Consider the following 15,237-nt stretch of genomic DNA (forward strand, 5'->3'; position numbering starts at 1 on the left):
TAAATTGTCATTATGCTAATTTTTTGTCTCCTGATCTAACTATTTCTCCTTTTTATTTTCCAAAATATGCACTCTTTTCCACAAAGTAATATATGTAATAAGCATTTTCAAGTACTTGCTCTTGCCTTATTCATCACACCAAATTACTAAATACGTACATTAGGCACATTCTGAAAGCAGATTGTTCAAAGTGGCACCTACACATTCAATTTCTACCCAACAGTCTCTCTGCCACTTGCAAAAATATATGAGTTTAAGAAAAATGTAAGAATTTTATACTCAAAAAACATTATAAAACAAATCCTACAAAATCAAAACAATACAACTATATAAAAATAAAATGTTGGCAAAGCTAAAAGATATGTTTAAGCTTCAAATTACCTATCTACAGAAAAAGAAACATGAAATCCCAGCAGGCCATCTCTCATACTCCTGACATTTTGCAGAGAGAAAGGGTTATCTGAAAAATCATAAGGAAGAAAGAGGAGGCAAGCTAATGGCTGAATTGATCTGAACTCACTACCTGAAAGAGATAGTCCACCCTAAGTGTGAAATACAGGCCGTCCCTGGCTTTGCACATTCCAATATACACAAATTCAAGGTGCCATGGCTTAAATAACACAGTATAACTCAAATTTCAGTAACCACAGTACATTAACTATGAGCAGCTGCATAAAATACAAACTTGCTGCTAGCTTCTCAGTCCACAAATCACTACAAAGATAACATATATCATGACAAGTGGCCAATCACATCACCCTTTTCAAAGTCTGTTAGCAGTTTGTCACTGCACGTTACTCAGTTCATGCAGAGATATCAAGTGTGTAGCTGTGTTGTCTCTTTCTCTTAGGGATAGAGCCACATAATGATTTATGAAAAGGCAGAGCCAAAAGAGGTTATGACAGTGGCCACCAAAGATGAAAGTGCAGTAAAGAAATGAAAAGCAGTAACACTAGAAATGAAATTGAGATCAAACAGAGTTACAGAAGAAATTGCTGATCAAACTAAGTCAAAATATCTCATGAGTGAAGAAAGTGTTTGTGTTGAAAAAAAAAAAAGAAGATATTCCAGAAAAGTGATGCTGGCAAAAAACCTCACGTAAAAGCACTCTCAGAGACACAGCACAACAATGAGAATGCAAAGGGTAACATACTGGAAGCTGATACAAACTTTACCATTAAAATTTTTCTATACATATGTAATCGATAGTAAAAGAACTTTTAATGTTTTGGAAAAAGAATTGTAAAGGCCAGAGAACAACCATAATTTTCCCTATGGATGATTAAGTTAACTTTCAGCTTGCAAGCTCACCATTACAGTCTGGCGTTTACGGTGCAACACAAGAGCTGCCTCAACTGAAAGAGCTGGTAAAACTGAGCAGCGCAGTGACTTCAGAGAAGGGAATTGAGAGTGTGCAAGTTAAGGTGGCAGTGTGCTAAGAAAACATAAAAGAGCAAAATTTAGAGACCTGAGAAACAAGAAAAGCTCTCTCCTACCTGAAAATAAAAATTCGCAACCCTTCTCTCATCACTAAAAACAAAACCAAAAACCAAAACAAAAAACACCCAATACTCATTAAAGAAATCAAACTTTGTTTCTTTGCATTGAAAAAAATGGCAATCAAACTAGGAATTCTTGTAAGAAAAAATAATCCACTAAAGTGACTAAACAGAAAAAGACAAATTCATGCAAAGTAACTAAGTTGAAAATAGCAATCGAAATGAAAACATCTTAGTATATGAAAATCTGTCTCTAGTTCCCCAAACAGTGATAAAGCGCAAGAAAACTCATACAGCAGCCCAAACTCAATTACATATCCTCAAACAAGCATTTAGGAATATGAAAAAAAAAAAAATCCTTGCCCTTGCTGGATAGCTCGGTTGGCTGGAGCATTGTCTGGAGCATGGAGACTGACGGTTCAATTCCCCAGTCAAGGCACATACAGGAGCAGCTCGGTGCTCCTGTTTCTCTCTCTCCCTGCCTCTCTCTCTCTCAAAAAACCCCCCAAATCTAAAAAGTATAATCAGTAAAAAGAAAGAAAGAGTTAAGTGATTTCAGGAAAGGGAAGAAAAGACAAAATAAACTGAGAAATAAAGACTAAATTCCAGGATGCCTGACAAATAAAAGTCTCAAATGAAAAGACAGTAAGGGACATTAAAGAAAGACTGAAAGCAGCCAAGGGAATAAAGATGAGACGAGATGAACAAGTAAAAAGGGAGCCGGTGGCGGTGTGGAACAGAATGGCCAATGGCCTGCAGAACACTATGCCCGAGTTTTCTCGTGACTACTGTGATCCATACCTCACACATCATTCTCTGTCTGAGAGAAAGACACACTGTAGTGGCAGGAAACACAGAGAGAATGGGAAAGACTACTATCAGGAATGAATGGAAGAGCAGGCGCAGAGCCTGACTGACAGAACCACCGCAGCATTTCAGCAAGGGAAGATACTCCTACTCCGCTCCTCCTGCAGGGCAATGATCCCACCTCCCCCCAGTCTCCCGGGCGCTCCTCACCCTGGTATGCTGCCAGCACCCCACATGGGAAGCCCTCCCATAATGCCAGTGATGGGCACTCCTCCTCCTGGGATGATGCTAATGAAACCTGCCTATTGAGAGGGCATATGCCAGCGATACCTCCGATCTGGCCCACGATAGTGCCAATTGGCCAGGAACAATTCAACCAAACAGAAAAGGAGGGGGGAGAGCTTCTTTCTATCAGTTTTATATTACTTGTTCTACTGCATCAGAAGATCAGATGCTGTGACTCTGGGTGTTCTAACAGCATGACAAGGAAGACTCACTGCCTCTTCCTGTCAAAGAGAGAGTAGTGTTGGAGGGGAGCCATGGAACAAGAAAAGCTATTTTCATTTGTATTGTGAAATGTGAAAATAAAATTGTCAACTTTTAGTAAAAAAAAAGGAAGGGAGGGAGGGAGGGAGAGAGAGAGAAGGAAGGAGGGAAGGAAGGGAGGGAGGAAGGGAGGAAAAGGGTAAAAGAAAAAGTCATTAAAATGAAAGATTAGCAAAAAATAAAATAAAATAACCCCTGCCCAAATTTGGAATACCTAAAGAAAAAAGCAAAATAATGGATTTTCCAGAAGGAGGGGTCAGCAAACCAAAATTGTGGCCTTGTTTTATATAGTCCTGGTGTTAAAAAAATGGTCAATCTTACTCATAATAAAACAAATACAAATTAAGAATACACTGAGATATGATTTTTCACCGACCAGATGGGCAAAATCAAAGTATGACAACATATTTTATGGCGAGGCTATACGGATACAGAATAGTCATACACTGATGGGAACATAAATTGGTCCATACTTTTTGGAGAGAAAATGGACATCTAATAATATTACATATGTGTTTATCTTTTGATCAAGCAATTCTACTACTAGAAATTTACCCTAAGGATATATCTTGAACAATACATAAGCACATATATAGAAGGTTATTAATTTCAACACTGTTTGAATTGGAAAATATGTATTCTACACATAAAAGAGTTGAAAAGATATAGCACTTATATACAACAAAACACCATTATTGTAAAAAAAAATAAATAAAAAGAATGAGAAAAATCGATGACTTGATATGGAATGATTTTCTTTCTTTTTTTTTTTTTTTTAATATTTTATTTATTGATTTTTAGAGAGAGAGAGAGAAAGGGGAGGAGCAGGAAGCATCAACTCCCATATGTGCCTTGACCAGGCAACCTCAGTGTGTCCAGGTCGATGCTTTATCCCACTGCGCCACCACAGGTCAGGCCCAGGAATGATTTTCAAACTATTTTATTAAGGTGAAAAAGCAAACGACAAAAAAGTATTTATGGTACTGTACCTTTGAGTAAGAAACTGAAGGGGAAATAAAAATATACGTATCTGCTCATCAAAAAGAAGTATAGAAAAGACAAACCGGCCCTGGCCGGTTGGCTCAGCGGTAGAGCGTCGGCCTGGCATGCGGGGGACCCGGGTTCGATTCCGGCCAGGGCACATAGGAGAAGCGCCCATTTGCTTCTCCACCCCTCCCCTTCCTCTCTGTCTCTCTCTTCCCCTCCCTCAGCCAAGGCTCCATTGGAGCAAAGATGGCCCGGGCGCTGGGGATGGCTCCTTGGCCTCTGCCCCAGGCGCTAGAGTGGCTCTGGTCGCAGCAGAGCGACGCCCCGGAGGGGCAGAGCATCGCCCCCTGGTGGGCAGAGCCTTGCCCCTGGTGGGCGTGCCGGGTGGATCCTGGTCGGGCGCATGCGGGAGTCTGTCTGACTGTCTCTCCCCGTTTCCAGCTTCAGAAAAATACAAAAAAAAAAAAAAAAAAAAAAAAAGACAAACCAAAAATCAATAAGAATAGTTATCTATAGAGTGAACAGAAATATGGTAGCAAATATCATAGTTAAAAATGGGGGTGGAAGATAGAAAGGGCAGAAAGCCCCCATGAGTTACAATCTCTGAATGTACTTTTGTGTACAGTTCTGACTTTTAGAACCAGGTTAATATCTCATATATTAAGTATATAAAATCAACTAAGTGTGTGTGTGTGTGTGTGGGGGGGGTGTGTGTCCTAAAAAGAAACCCAAACAGAAACAAACTAAATTATTTTTCCAATAAATAAGAAAATATTAAAGGGGAAATAAAAGAAGTAAACTAAGTATTTCTTAAATATAGTATTTTGAATATATACCTTCAGGCTCTAAACAAAAAGAGTCATTCTGGATAATGGAGCCCCATCTGTCAGTGTCAGAGAAGGGAGTTACAAATGAAAAGATGAAGATTAAAATGAACTTGTGATGTTGAATTGAAATTTGAGGCATCACTAGGGATACCTGGTTTTAAAAATAGAGATAGATAAATAAATGTGTGTGAAGGGTATCTGTGTATATCTGCATACAGATATACATTTCCCAGTTCTGCCTGCTGAGAAAGGGGCTAGAAACAATATCCCAATACCACTGAGCATACCCGGTGCCCAAATCCTGGTTTCTAAACACTACTCTCCAATAAAAAGAAACAGGGCTCCTTGAAGAAATGACTGAGTACAGAGCTGAGGCTGGGAAAGTAAAAGATAAATCTCGAGATATCTTGTGCCAGAAAGCAAGGAGATGTTCAAAGAATAAAGGGGATATGTCAGAAAGGCAAAGAGCCTGCTGAAGGGGTTCTCGCTGGCCTGATCTGGGATAATCCGAGCATCAAAATATATAACCTTGAATAAAACAAGAATCTAGAGTCCATAGTGAAATACTGATAGATAGATACAGAGACAAAATATAAGCTTTTGATAACAGAATTTCAATTGATAATTACAGAAGGAGTGATAGAGCTGGAAAATCACCAGTGCATAGACACCAGTGGATAAAAGTCTGAGGGACAGGGTAGTTACAGTATCCAAATAGCTCACAAGATAATGAATAATTCCAAAGGGAAAAGTGCTAAATTTACAAAGAAAAATCTGGCATATACCAATTAACCAAGCGATCAAAATTAACATCACCAAAAAATAAGCACATCAACATCTGTAACTCCAAATACAATGCACCAAGAAGAGCATAGTATTACTTCTGTACAGTTTATGCCAAAATGCATATCGCCCACGCCTTTACATAACATAATCTCTTTTCCTCTTAAAATTCCTTTAAAGGTTTGTTCTTCCTGCCTGCCTCCACAGGCTTTTTAAGTTTGTGCTCTTGTACTTTCTACAAACTCTGGTTCACACGTACACATTCAGTTATAATAATTTTATTTCTCTAGGAATTTACATTTTTATTTTGAAATACTTACTGAGTGGTAAAAGTTGAACTAACAGCATAAACTATTCTAACTTATATAATTAAAAAATTCATATTTGGAAAGTAATAAACCTGGGAAGGAGCACTTCCATTTCTCCAGTTTTATAGAAGAGACTAAAAAGTAGAGCTAAAGATAATTCTGACTGAGACTGAATTCCTTACAGCTACCAATAAAACAATTACATTCTATTGTGTGAAAGACTAACATATCTACTTGGTATTTCCTTAAAATAAACGTTAGATTTAAAAAAAATTACTAACAAATCAAAAGTGATTTAAAAAGTCTATTATCAGCCCAGTCAATCCTGTTATACTTGGGCCCTGCAAGTAAGGCTTTCACATCTCACATGCAATATAGGAATAATCTCACCAAGGCCGCCATAATTTCCATTATGCTCGGCCAAGGCCCCACTGGTCCCTACTAGGACAGACCATCAATATTTGCCTTTGACATATTACTTTTTTTTCTGCTTCTAAGGCAGACCAAACTCTTACTGAAAAAGATATTGTTGCTGTAGACACAATCAGACCACATTTAAATTTTATTAAAATTTATTCATTTTAGAGAGGAGAGAGAGTGAGAGAGAGAAAGAGAGAGAGAAGGGGGAGGAGCAGGAAGCATCAACTCCCATATGTGCCTTGACCAGACAAGTGCAGGGTTTTGAACCAGCGACCTCAGCATTCCAGGTCGACGCTTTATCCACTGCGCCACCACAGGTCAGGCCCACATTTAAATTTTAATAGTCAAGGAGTCAATCTGTCCTTGAAGATTATTTCTACATGACAGTTCTGACACATGATATACCTAAAAAGCAATTTTATTGCCCTTATTTCCAAATTCTTGCTGGAAGAGATGACACATGCATTAAACTGCAGTCCCAAAATAGTAACAATGATAACATAAAGTCAATTTAGCAACATAACTCACCATACTTCTCCTAATATAGCTAATGGCTTTTTTCATATCCATGCCTGACCAGTTGTTGAGCATATAGCAAATACAGGAAGCACAGTATACAAATCGCATGTCATTTTCACTGCCTTCGGGTACTGCACAAAAACTGAAAATAATAACAATATGATTTACCATTAACACTGGACTATAATTTTATTTTATTTTTTTGCAGGAGAGTTAGGAACACCTACTTCATGTCTTTATTTATAGGAAGATCTATCACAAATATGGATTTAAAAATCTAAAAATTAATTTAAAAACCATATACTACTTACATTGTTGAATAAAGAATAGGGCTACTAACTTGAATAATATAAAACTACCTCTAAATCATTATTCCAAAAGTTCTGATTTCTGGGTAGCTTTACACATACTATCAGTTACTCCTCCAAGATGCTACCACTCAGAAGAAGTTTGCTCTCAGCCAGAAACAGCTGTGTGGCACACTGCCTTGAGAATTAATGGCAAAAAAAAAAAAAGTTGCAGGTAAAACGTGGGACCTACTAGGTAGTAAAAAATTCCTAAACCCATAGTGTTTTAATTTTATTTTTTACGTACTTAATTAGAGAGGTAATAGTCTATGTGTCATCTATTCCTTTATATATAAACAAGCAAAGACTGTGCTGAAATATTAAGAAATTAGTCACACATACCTGCTGAGGTAAATATTTAGTATTATACTATGTCTAATTAATGTCAATTTACCTTATAAGTCAACATTAACCTTCCCCTCATCAAGAACAGCATTTTAAAAATACTGACAGGAAAACAGAGATAATGGTAGATGGGACACAGAAGTAACAACATAGCAGGATTTGAATGCTAAATCTTTCCTTTAGACAGTATCACTACTGCTTTATCACTTTCTAGACTTAAAAACATTTCAGCTTAAAACTCTAGAAAATTCTTCTTTAGTTAGAGACACCACACAAACCATCAAATATTAATGAACTCATTAACTTCTTTTTCTATTCTTTAAAAGTGTCAAGAAAACTACCTCCACTGGAATATAATATTCAATGCTCATCCCTTTCTCCTTCTATTACTATGTCTTAAGGAATGGAAGTGCAGACTAGTAAGAATTTATGATAAACTCTAAAGTTCTAGTATAGCATTATATTCCTTCTTTTTTTAGTTTCAAAGACTTTTTTGAAAAATCAAGAAAGAAAGAATGACCCATACCTTCCATCTTCCAGCTGAAGGGCTCTCAAACCTGCTAAGCAAGCTTCTTTATTGACTCGGCTCAGGTCGTCTCCAAGAATAACTAGGCATGAAAGGCCCGTGTAGGTCATTGCTATGTGGCCACTGTCATAAGGATGAGCTGTTCCAGGATTCTAAATTCAATAAATATAATGTTAATAGTAAAAAGAAATAAAAACTTATTTGATTAAACAGGTAAAATTAAAATGTTGTCTAATTTGTATAGAGAGCTGACTGGGAAAAACAAACCTCAACTTTATATATCCCCATAGTTTACAAATCCTTTGTTTTTAGATTCCCCGCTAAAAGCAATGGGCACACAGGATTGGAGACACCTTGGCAAATTTACTACTATGACACAGGTAAGTTAGTCTGCATCTTAAGGCAGAGGAAAAAAGTAGTGCCTCTATTAAATCAGGTCACCTCCAAAATCACTGCTATTTATTCCAAAATGTTGAAGCAGATTATAGAAAAACTGGCAGTATGCTGTCTGCCTTCAGACTGCAACTGGATATGAACCTTGACATACTCAATGTAGCCAGATACTAGCTTGTAACCATTATAGAAGCAAACTGACCTCATCAAGAAAGTTTCTATTTTGTGAAACCTCTTTTGACAAAATGACAATGTTTTTCTATGCTTTCTACTGTAAAAAAGTATTGGTATTTTGTGCACAGATGAAACATCTACAAAGCTTGTTCTGGGTCTACTTCTTTGAAGAAGAAAAAGTTGCTCATTTTGTTATGACTCAATGCTTTCTACACCTGAATGTACTGGTACCAAAGCCTCTGGCTATAATCCTGAAGATATTCTGCCTATTGCTCTGAAAGTCAACAAATTCACCACTACTTAGGTCTTTATTTCTTTAGCAACAGTTTTTCTTTTATTACTAAGAAATGAGAACCAGCCCTGGCCGGGTAGCTCAGCTGGAGAGCATCATCTTGACACACCAAGATTGCAGGTTTGATCCCTAGTCAGGGCACATATGGAAATCAACCAATGGATACATGGATGGGTGGAATGAAAAATCAGTGTTTCTCTCTATCTCTCCTCCTTCTTCTCTCTCTCAAATTAATGGGTAAAAAAGAAAAAGAAATGAGAACCAAACATAAAGTACTTCTCTAACACACATAAAAGGTCATGGGCTTCTGAGAGAGCAAGTATCAAGCATTTGTGTGCTTTATGTCCATTTTCTCCAGGAAATCACCAATGATTCACACACACACACACACACTCAACACAATTTTTGTAACAACAGAAATTTCTGTGTGTATATATTGTGCATTCTTCCTAGAAGTAAGATGGGTATAGCTTTCCCTTAAAGAGTTCCAATTCATAATACACATTATTAGATATTATTTAGCTATACTGAAACTTGGAAGGCTGGTTCTTTCTGTAGCCCTTCTTTGTATTCTATTTTCACTAAACTCTCCCCACCTCCCCTCTCCTTCCTCCAGACCCAAACAGAACTGACCTTTGACGGATTGAATGGAATACCCAGGTATGAAGAGCCTCGGAAACCGCAGCGATTTATATTTGATCCTAGAAAAAAGCACGGACTTATTTCAAGTAACTTTTATTTTTGTACAGCTGCTAAAGCAGTTTAATTCCACAATCTTTCAGAAACAGAGTATTTTAGGACCAACGCTTTATTACTATCTCCATTTTCATGCTAGCTGATGTTGAGTGCTACTATGTGTCAGGTTTGTTCTAGGTGCTTTCTGGAAAATTCCTCATTTAATTTACAAACCAGTCAGGAAAGATAATGATTTTCTACCATGTACCTAGTTTACACTCTCACTGTGTACAAAAAGCTTCCATACTTTTCCTATCTAATCAACATATTCAATCCCTCATTCTATAAACAGAAAGCAGAAGCCCAGAAGTTAAATAACATAGTCAAGGAAATTGTTGCGTAAATAACACAAAAGGATCTAAAATCGTCACTTCTCATCCAGTCTTTTTACTTTAACTCATTGTTTCTTTAGAGGTGAGCAAGCTAAAGGTATAAACTGATCTATAGTCACAGAAAATAAATGTATTTGGTATTTTAGCGTTAGATTTCATTCTGAGTCCAATAACCTACTCTGCTTTGATATATATATAGAAACTATAAGCACTTAGTCTCTACTCATTCAAAATGTCTACTCACAAATTTTTTTTCTATCTAAAAATTTTCATTTTTCAACATACCAATGGAATATAACTGGGAACTTAAGAATACAGTTACATTCATGAAAAGGAAACTCTTGTGTACCGTTGGTGGAAATGTAAAGTGGTTCAGACACTGTGGAAAACAGTATGGAGGTTCCTCAAAAGAACTGAACTAGAACCACTATATGATACAGCAATCTCATTTCTGGGTATATATCCAAAGGAAATGACATCACTGTCTCAAACAGATATCTGCACTCCCATGTTCATTGCAGTATTATTCACAAGAACCAAGGCAGAGAAGACAAGAAACAACTTAAATATCCATCAACAGATGAATGGATCAAGAAAATGTCACACACACACACACACACACACACAGAGGAATATTATTCAGCCATTAGAAAGAAGGAAAATTCTGCCTTTTGTTACCGTATGGGTGAGCCTTGAGGGCATTATGCTAGGTGAAATAAGTCAGACAGAGAAAAACAAATAGTGGTTTTCAGGGTCTAGGGGCTGGGAGAAGTGGAGAGGTGTTGGCTAAAGTGTACAAACTTATAGGACAAGTTCTGGGGATCTAATATACAGCATGGTGACTACAGGTAACAATTCTGTGTTGTATACTTGAAAGCTGTTAAGAGAATAGGTCTTAATAAAAGTGAGACTAAGAGACATTGATAAGTGTGGTGGTTACGCGGGGAGGGGGAGAGGGAGAGGGAAAGGGGGAGGGGGAGGGGCACAAAGAAAACTAGCTAGAAGGTGACAGAGGACAATCTGACTTTGGGTGATGGGTATGCAACATAATTGAACGACAAGATAACCTGGACATGTTATCTTTGAATATATTTATCCTGATTTATTGATGTTGCCCCATTAAAAAAATAAAATTATTAAAAAAAAAAAAAAGAGAATAGGTCTTAAATGTTACCACACAGACACACAGGAAAGATAATTATATAAGGGGGAGAGAGGTGTTAACTAACCTCATGTGGCAATCATTTTGCAACATATACATGTATCAAGTTATCATACTGTACCCCTTAAACTTGCATATGTTATATGTCAGTGATATTTCAATAAAGCTGGAATAAAGTTTTTAAAATATAAAAAATTTAAAAATGGTCACACCCACAATAAGAAAATTATGGTTTTGATGACTATTAGAAAATCATCATGATAGATTATGCATCAGGTAGGAATGTAGTAGCAGCAGGCTGGACATGTGTAGCTAATAAAAAATCATGTTGATTTAGAAATAGGCTCTGATCTGAGGAACTAGCTACATATCTCTTATGACTGGTACATGACTAATTCATAATAACTGGTTCTTACTCTTCTATTCTTTGTAGCTTAATAATTGTCTTTCATGTTGCAGGCACACAAATAAAGGAATTGTTTATCCCTATAGTTGATTGCTACACACATTATATTCTCTACTAACACGTCCCTCACACATAAGCACACATATACGTATTACATCCACGTATGGAGTCCCATCTTTGCTGCTGCTTCTTCCCATCTACCCAACTTCATTTTCTGAAGTAATCTGGGTTTAGGGGATATATTGCTATCTAAACCACATTCATATAACAAGAAAAACTGGACTGACTTGATGGTTCTACCCTGGTAGAGGATGTGACCACCAAATCAGTGGTTCTTCACATTGTTGGACAGGTTAAATATAACATACTGTATCTATATCTACTCGAAGGAAGATTATACTACTATTAAAGTAATAATTAGGGAACACTATGTAGCAACATGGAGAAGTTTATATAGTCAAGAGAAAAAGATGAAAAAATGTGTATTATGTTTATAATTAAGCACAGGGAACTTATCATCAAAGCCCAGAAGAGATTAAACAGAATAGACACTGGATGGCAAGTTAGAATTATAGATCCTTTTTTGTTTCTAACCAACTGTTAAGTATAAACTTGTCATTCATTTCAAATTTACCATTGGATGCACAGAGTACAGTTTAAAATTCTTTGGAAGTTATTAGATGGCACCACCTAGTGTTTCTATTCAGTAGTAGCAAAACCAACAAAGAGGTCTGGTTGCCCAACAGACTCATTGTATAGTTTGAAAAAAAAATACAGGGGACTCTTGGGTCCTAACCTAGGCCCACATCAAAGCCCTGAGAGTTGGGCCTGGACAATCCCACATAAAAAGAGAAAACAATCCCTGTGCTACACTGTCAGAATCAAGAACTACTGACTTGGTGGTCGCATCCTCCAACACCGTAGAACCATCAAGTCAATCTTGTTTATTTTGTTACATAGAAGCAGTTTTGATAGCAATGTATCACAGAAACCCAGATTACTTCAGAAAATGAAGTTGGGTAGATGAGAAGAAGCAGTAGCAAAGATGGGACTCCATATGTGGATGTAATATGTATATGTGTGCTTCTGTGTGCTTATGTGCAGGGACGTGTTAGTAGAGCATATAATGTGTGCAGCTATCAACTAAAAGGAAAAACAATCTATTTGTGTGTCTGCAACATGAAAGATAATTATTAAATTACATAGCTAACTTCTACCTGATGACTGGGTCATACCTCACCTTAAAACTTAACGTTTTACTATTAAGCTCATAATAAACACAAACTGTATGTCAAGCATTGCAAAGACAATGCACTTAGATTCTTTAAAAAATAAAAAAGTTGTAAAACTATAGAATATAAAACTTTAATGAAAGTTTTAAAATAGACTTCTTTTAACTACTGAATTTGCTTTACATAAGAAGTATATTTCTCTTCTATTAAGGGAAAATCTTATGGTGAAAAATATAATAAAAATACATTAAAAGTTATATTCAGGGGCTTCCAATAAAGAACAAGTCTTGGACTAAAAAATCACCATACTATTAATGATTTAAATCTAATTCAAAACCTGATTTGGTCATGTTCTTAACTTTCTAATCCCCATTTTAAAAGTTGGGTTTTTGCACCTAGTAAAAAGAATTCAAGTAAAAAATGTGGCAATTTTTATGTGAAATTTGACATTTATGTTTTATGACTATAGAAATAATTTTTCATAGGTCTCAAAAAACACAAGGTTTTCTAGTAAAAGGACACACTTTACACAATCTTTTTCAGGTCAAAAGAGACAGAGCGCCTGGCCTGTGGTGGCACAGTGAATAAAGCATCAACCTAGAATGCTGAGGTCGCTGGTTCAAAACCCTGGGCTTGCCTGGGCAAAGCACATATGGGAGTTGATGCTTCCTGTTTTTTCCCCCTTCTCTCTCTCTCTCTACTCTCTCTAAAACAAATAAAGTCTTTGAAAAATAAGAGCCACACACAAGGCAAATGCAAAATTCTATAGCATAAAAAAAATTTATATCTGTTCTTTAAATTTCAGATTAGTTTTAGAATTGGACCTAGACCAATTAAAGACAAGGCAGGTAGAAGACTTTCTTTCATAATTAGGGATTTAACAGTGTTTCATCCAACAAAATAGTAAATTGAGAATTTAGAAATTACAGTTGGATTGTGAAAACATTTGTGGTATGGCCCATCAGACACATGACTAGGAACAGCTGGGAATGTAAACCAACTGTGGAATCTCTGCAAAAAATTCTTAATCAGGATGCTTCCAGAAAAGGTGCTCTACATTTTTTAAAACTTGCAACATATTTGATTTAGCCACAGGAAACTATACTCACATTTTAAGCATATTATTTTTAAAAGGCAGCAAGCTGAAAGAAAAAGCTACTAAAAATAAAGTCATTAAGCATTTTACCTTTTTGGGAATCTATATTCCCAAACACTTAATCCTAATATTTTATGAGATCTATCAAGGAAAAGATACCAATAATGAATACAACAAAGGACCAGAAAAAAGAAAACTGTATTCTAATTCTGCCTCTAGATTTAACTACCTTTATTATTATAAGCAAATGATAAATCTCTCTGGATCTTAATATTCTCATTTGTAAAATGATGGACTATAACTATATAATACTTCTTGCTCCGTTCTAGCTCTAAAAGTCTCTAGTTGTGCCCTTGATCGGAGAAAGGAAAACACAATTCCCAGCCTGATCCCTTACGATTCCTAAACACTTGCAGAGGTTAATGAGAAAGGTCTCAATCCTCCAATGGTCTGACCACATACTGATTACTAAGATACCACTAGAGTCTTTACAGTTCTGCAGTTAAGTGGAAGGCCAGGGTTAATTTTGATTGATTATTCACAATGTACGTAAGTGCCCTACATGACAGTCTCCACTAGGGACCTATATACTTCAATAGTAAAGCAGCATTGGGACTTTGAATCAGAAGTCTGGGGTTTCAGCTCTGCTCTACCACTTAAGGTGTGTGGCTTGGGCAGGTCTCTTAATCACTCCGCCTCTCATTTTCCTCTTTTTGGAAAAGGCAGATCAGAGGAGGAATAAATTTAGCAAAATTTTTGACAATGGTTTTGAAAATGATAAAATATTAAATACTATACATTATTTCTGCAATGAGCTAAACATCAATATTTATGCATAACCATATAACTTTAATAAGTTTTTAAATGTTTATTTTATTTATTTATTTATTTATTTATTTATTTATTTGTTTGTTATACAGAGACAGAGAGTCACATAGACAGGGACAGGCAGACAGGAACAGAGAGAGATGAGAAGCATCAATCATCAGTTTTTCGTTTTGATACCTTAGTTGTTCATTGATTGCTTTCTCATATGTGCCTTGACTGCAGGCCTTCAGCAGACTGAGTAACCCCTTGCTCGAGCCAGAGACCTTGGGCTCAAGCTGGTGAGCTTTGCTCAAACCAGATGAGCCTGTGCTCAAGCTGGTGACCTCGGGGTTCTCGAACCTGGGTCCTCAGCGTCCCAGTCCAACGCTCTATCCACTGCGCCACCACCCGGTCAGGCTAAATGTTTACTTTTGTTTTGTTTTGAAGAGAAGTTAAACTAAGATATTTCTGAACTCAAATTTGTAAACAAACATATTTATTGTAAACATTCAAATAATGCAAGATATATAGAATAAAAATATAAGATAAAAAGTATCTTATCCTGCATCCCTTACCTCTGATCCCATCTACTTCCCCCTCCACAAAGATGTTTCTATGTGTCCTTTCAGTTTTTCCTATACATTTATATTCACAAATTATTAAAGCAAAATGCCTCTGTATATGTTGGTATTTA

The 15,237-nt window shown here is 36.5% G+C and overlaps 1 protein-coding gene across 1 annotated transcript in view; it reads right to left on the reverse strand.

The window, feature by feature from the left end:
• Window positions 1-15,237, reverse strand: part of PGGT1B (protein geranylgeranyltransferase type I subunit beta) — a 53,472-nt gene that overhangs the window by 20,177 nt on the left and 18,058 nt on the right. The window contains exons 3-5 of the mRNA XM_066382042.1: window positions 9,407-9,474; window positions 7,915-8,066; window positions 6,706-6,838 (exon numbers count right to left, since the gene is read on the reverse strand). Coding sequence (XP_066238139.1) covers window positions 6,706-6,838; window positions 7,915-8,066; window positions 9,407-9,474 — 353 coding nt within the window. The remainder of the gene's footprint in view (window positions 1-6,705; window positions 6,839-7,914; window positions 8,067-9,406; window positions 9,475-15,237) is intronic.

The sequence above is a fragment of the Saccopteryx leptura genome, chromosome 4, assembly GCF_036850995.1.
Source record: "Saccopteryx leptura isolate mSacLep1 chromosome 4, mSacLep1_pri_phased_curated, whole genome shotgun sequence".
NCBI classification, from domain to species: domain Eukaryota; kingdom Metazoa; phylum Chordata; class Mammalia; order Chiroptera; family Emballonuridae; genus Saccopteryx; species Saccopteryx leptura.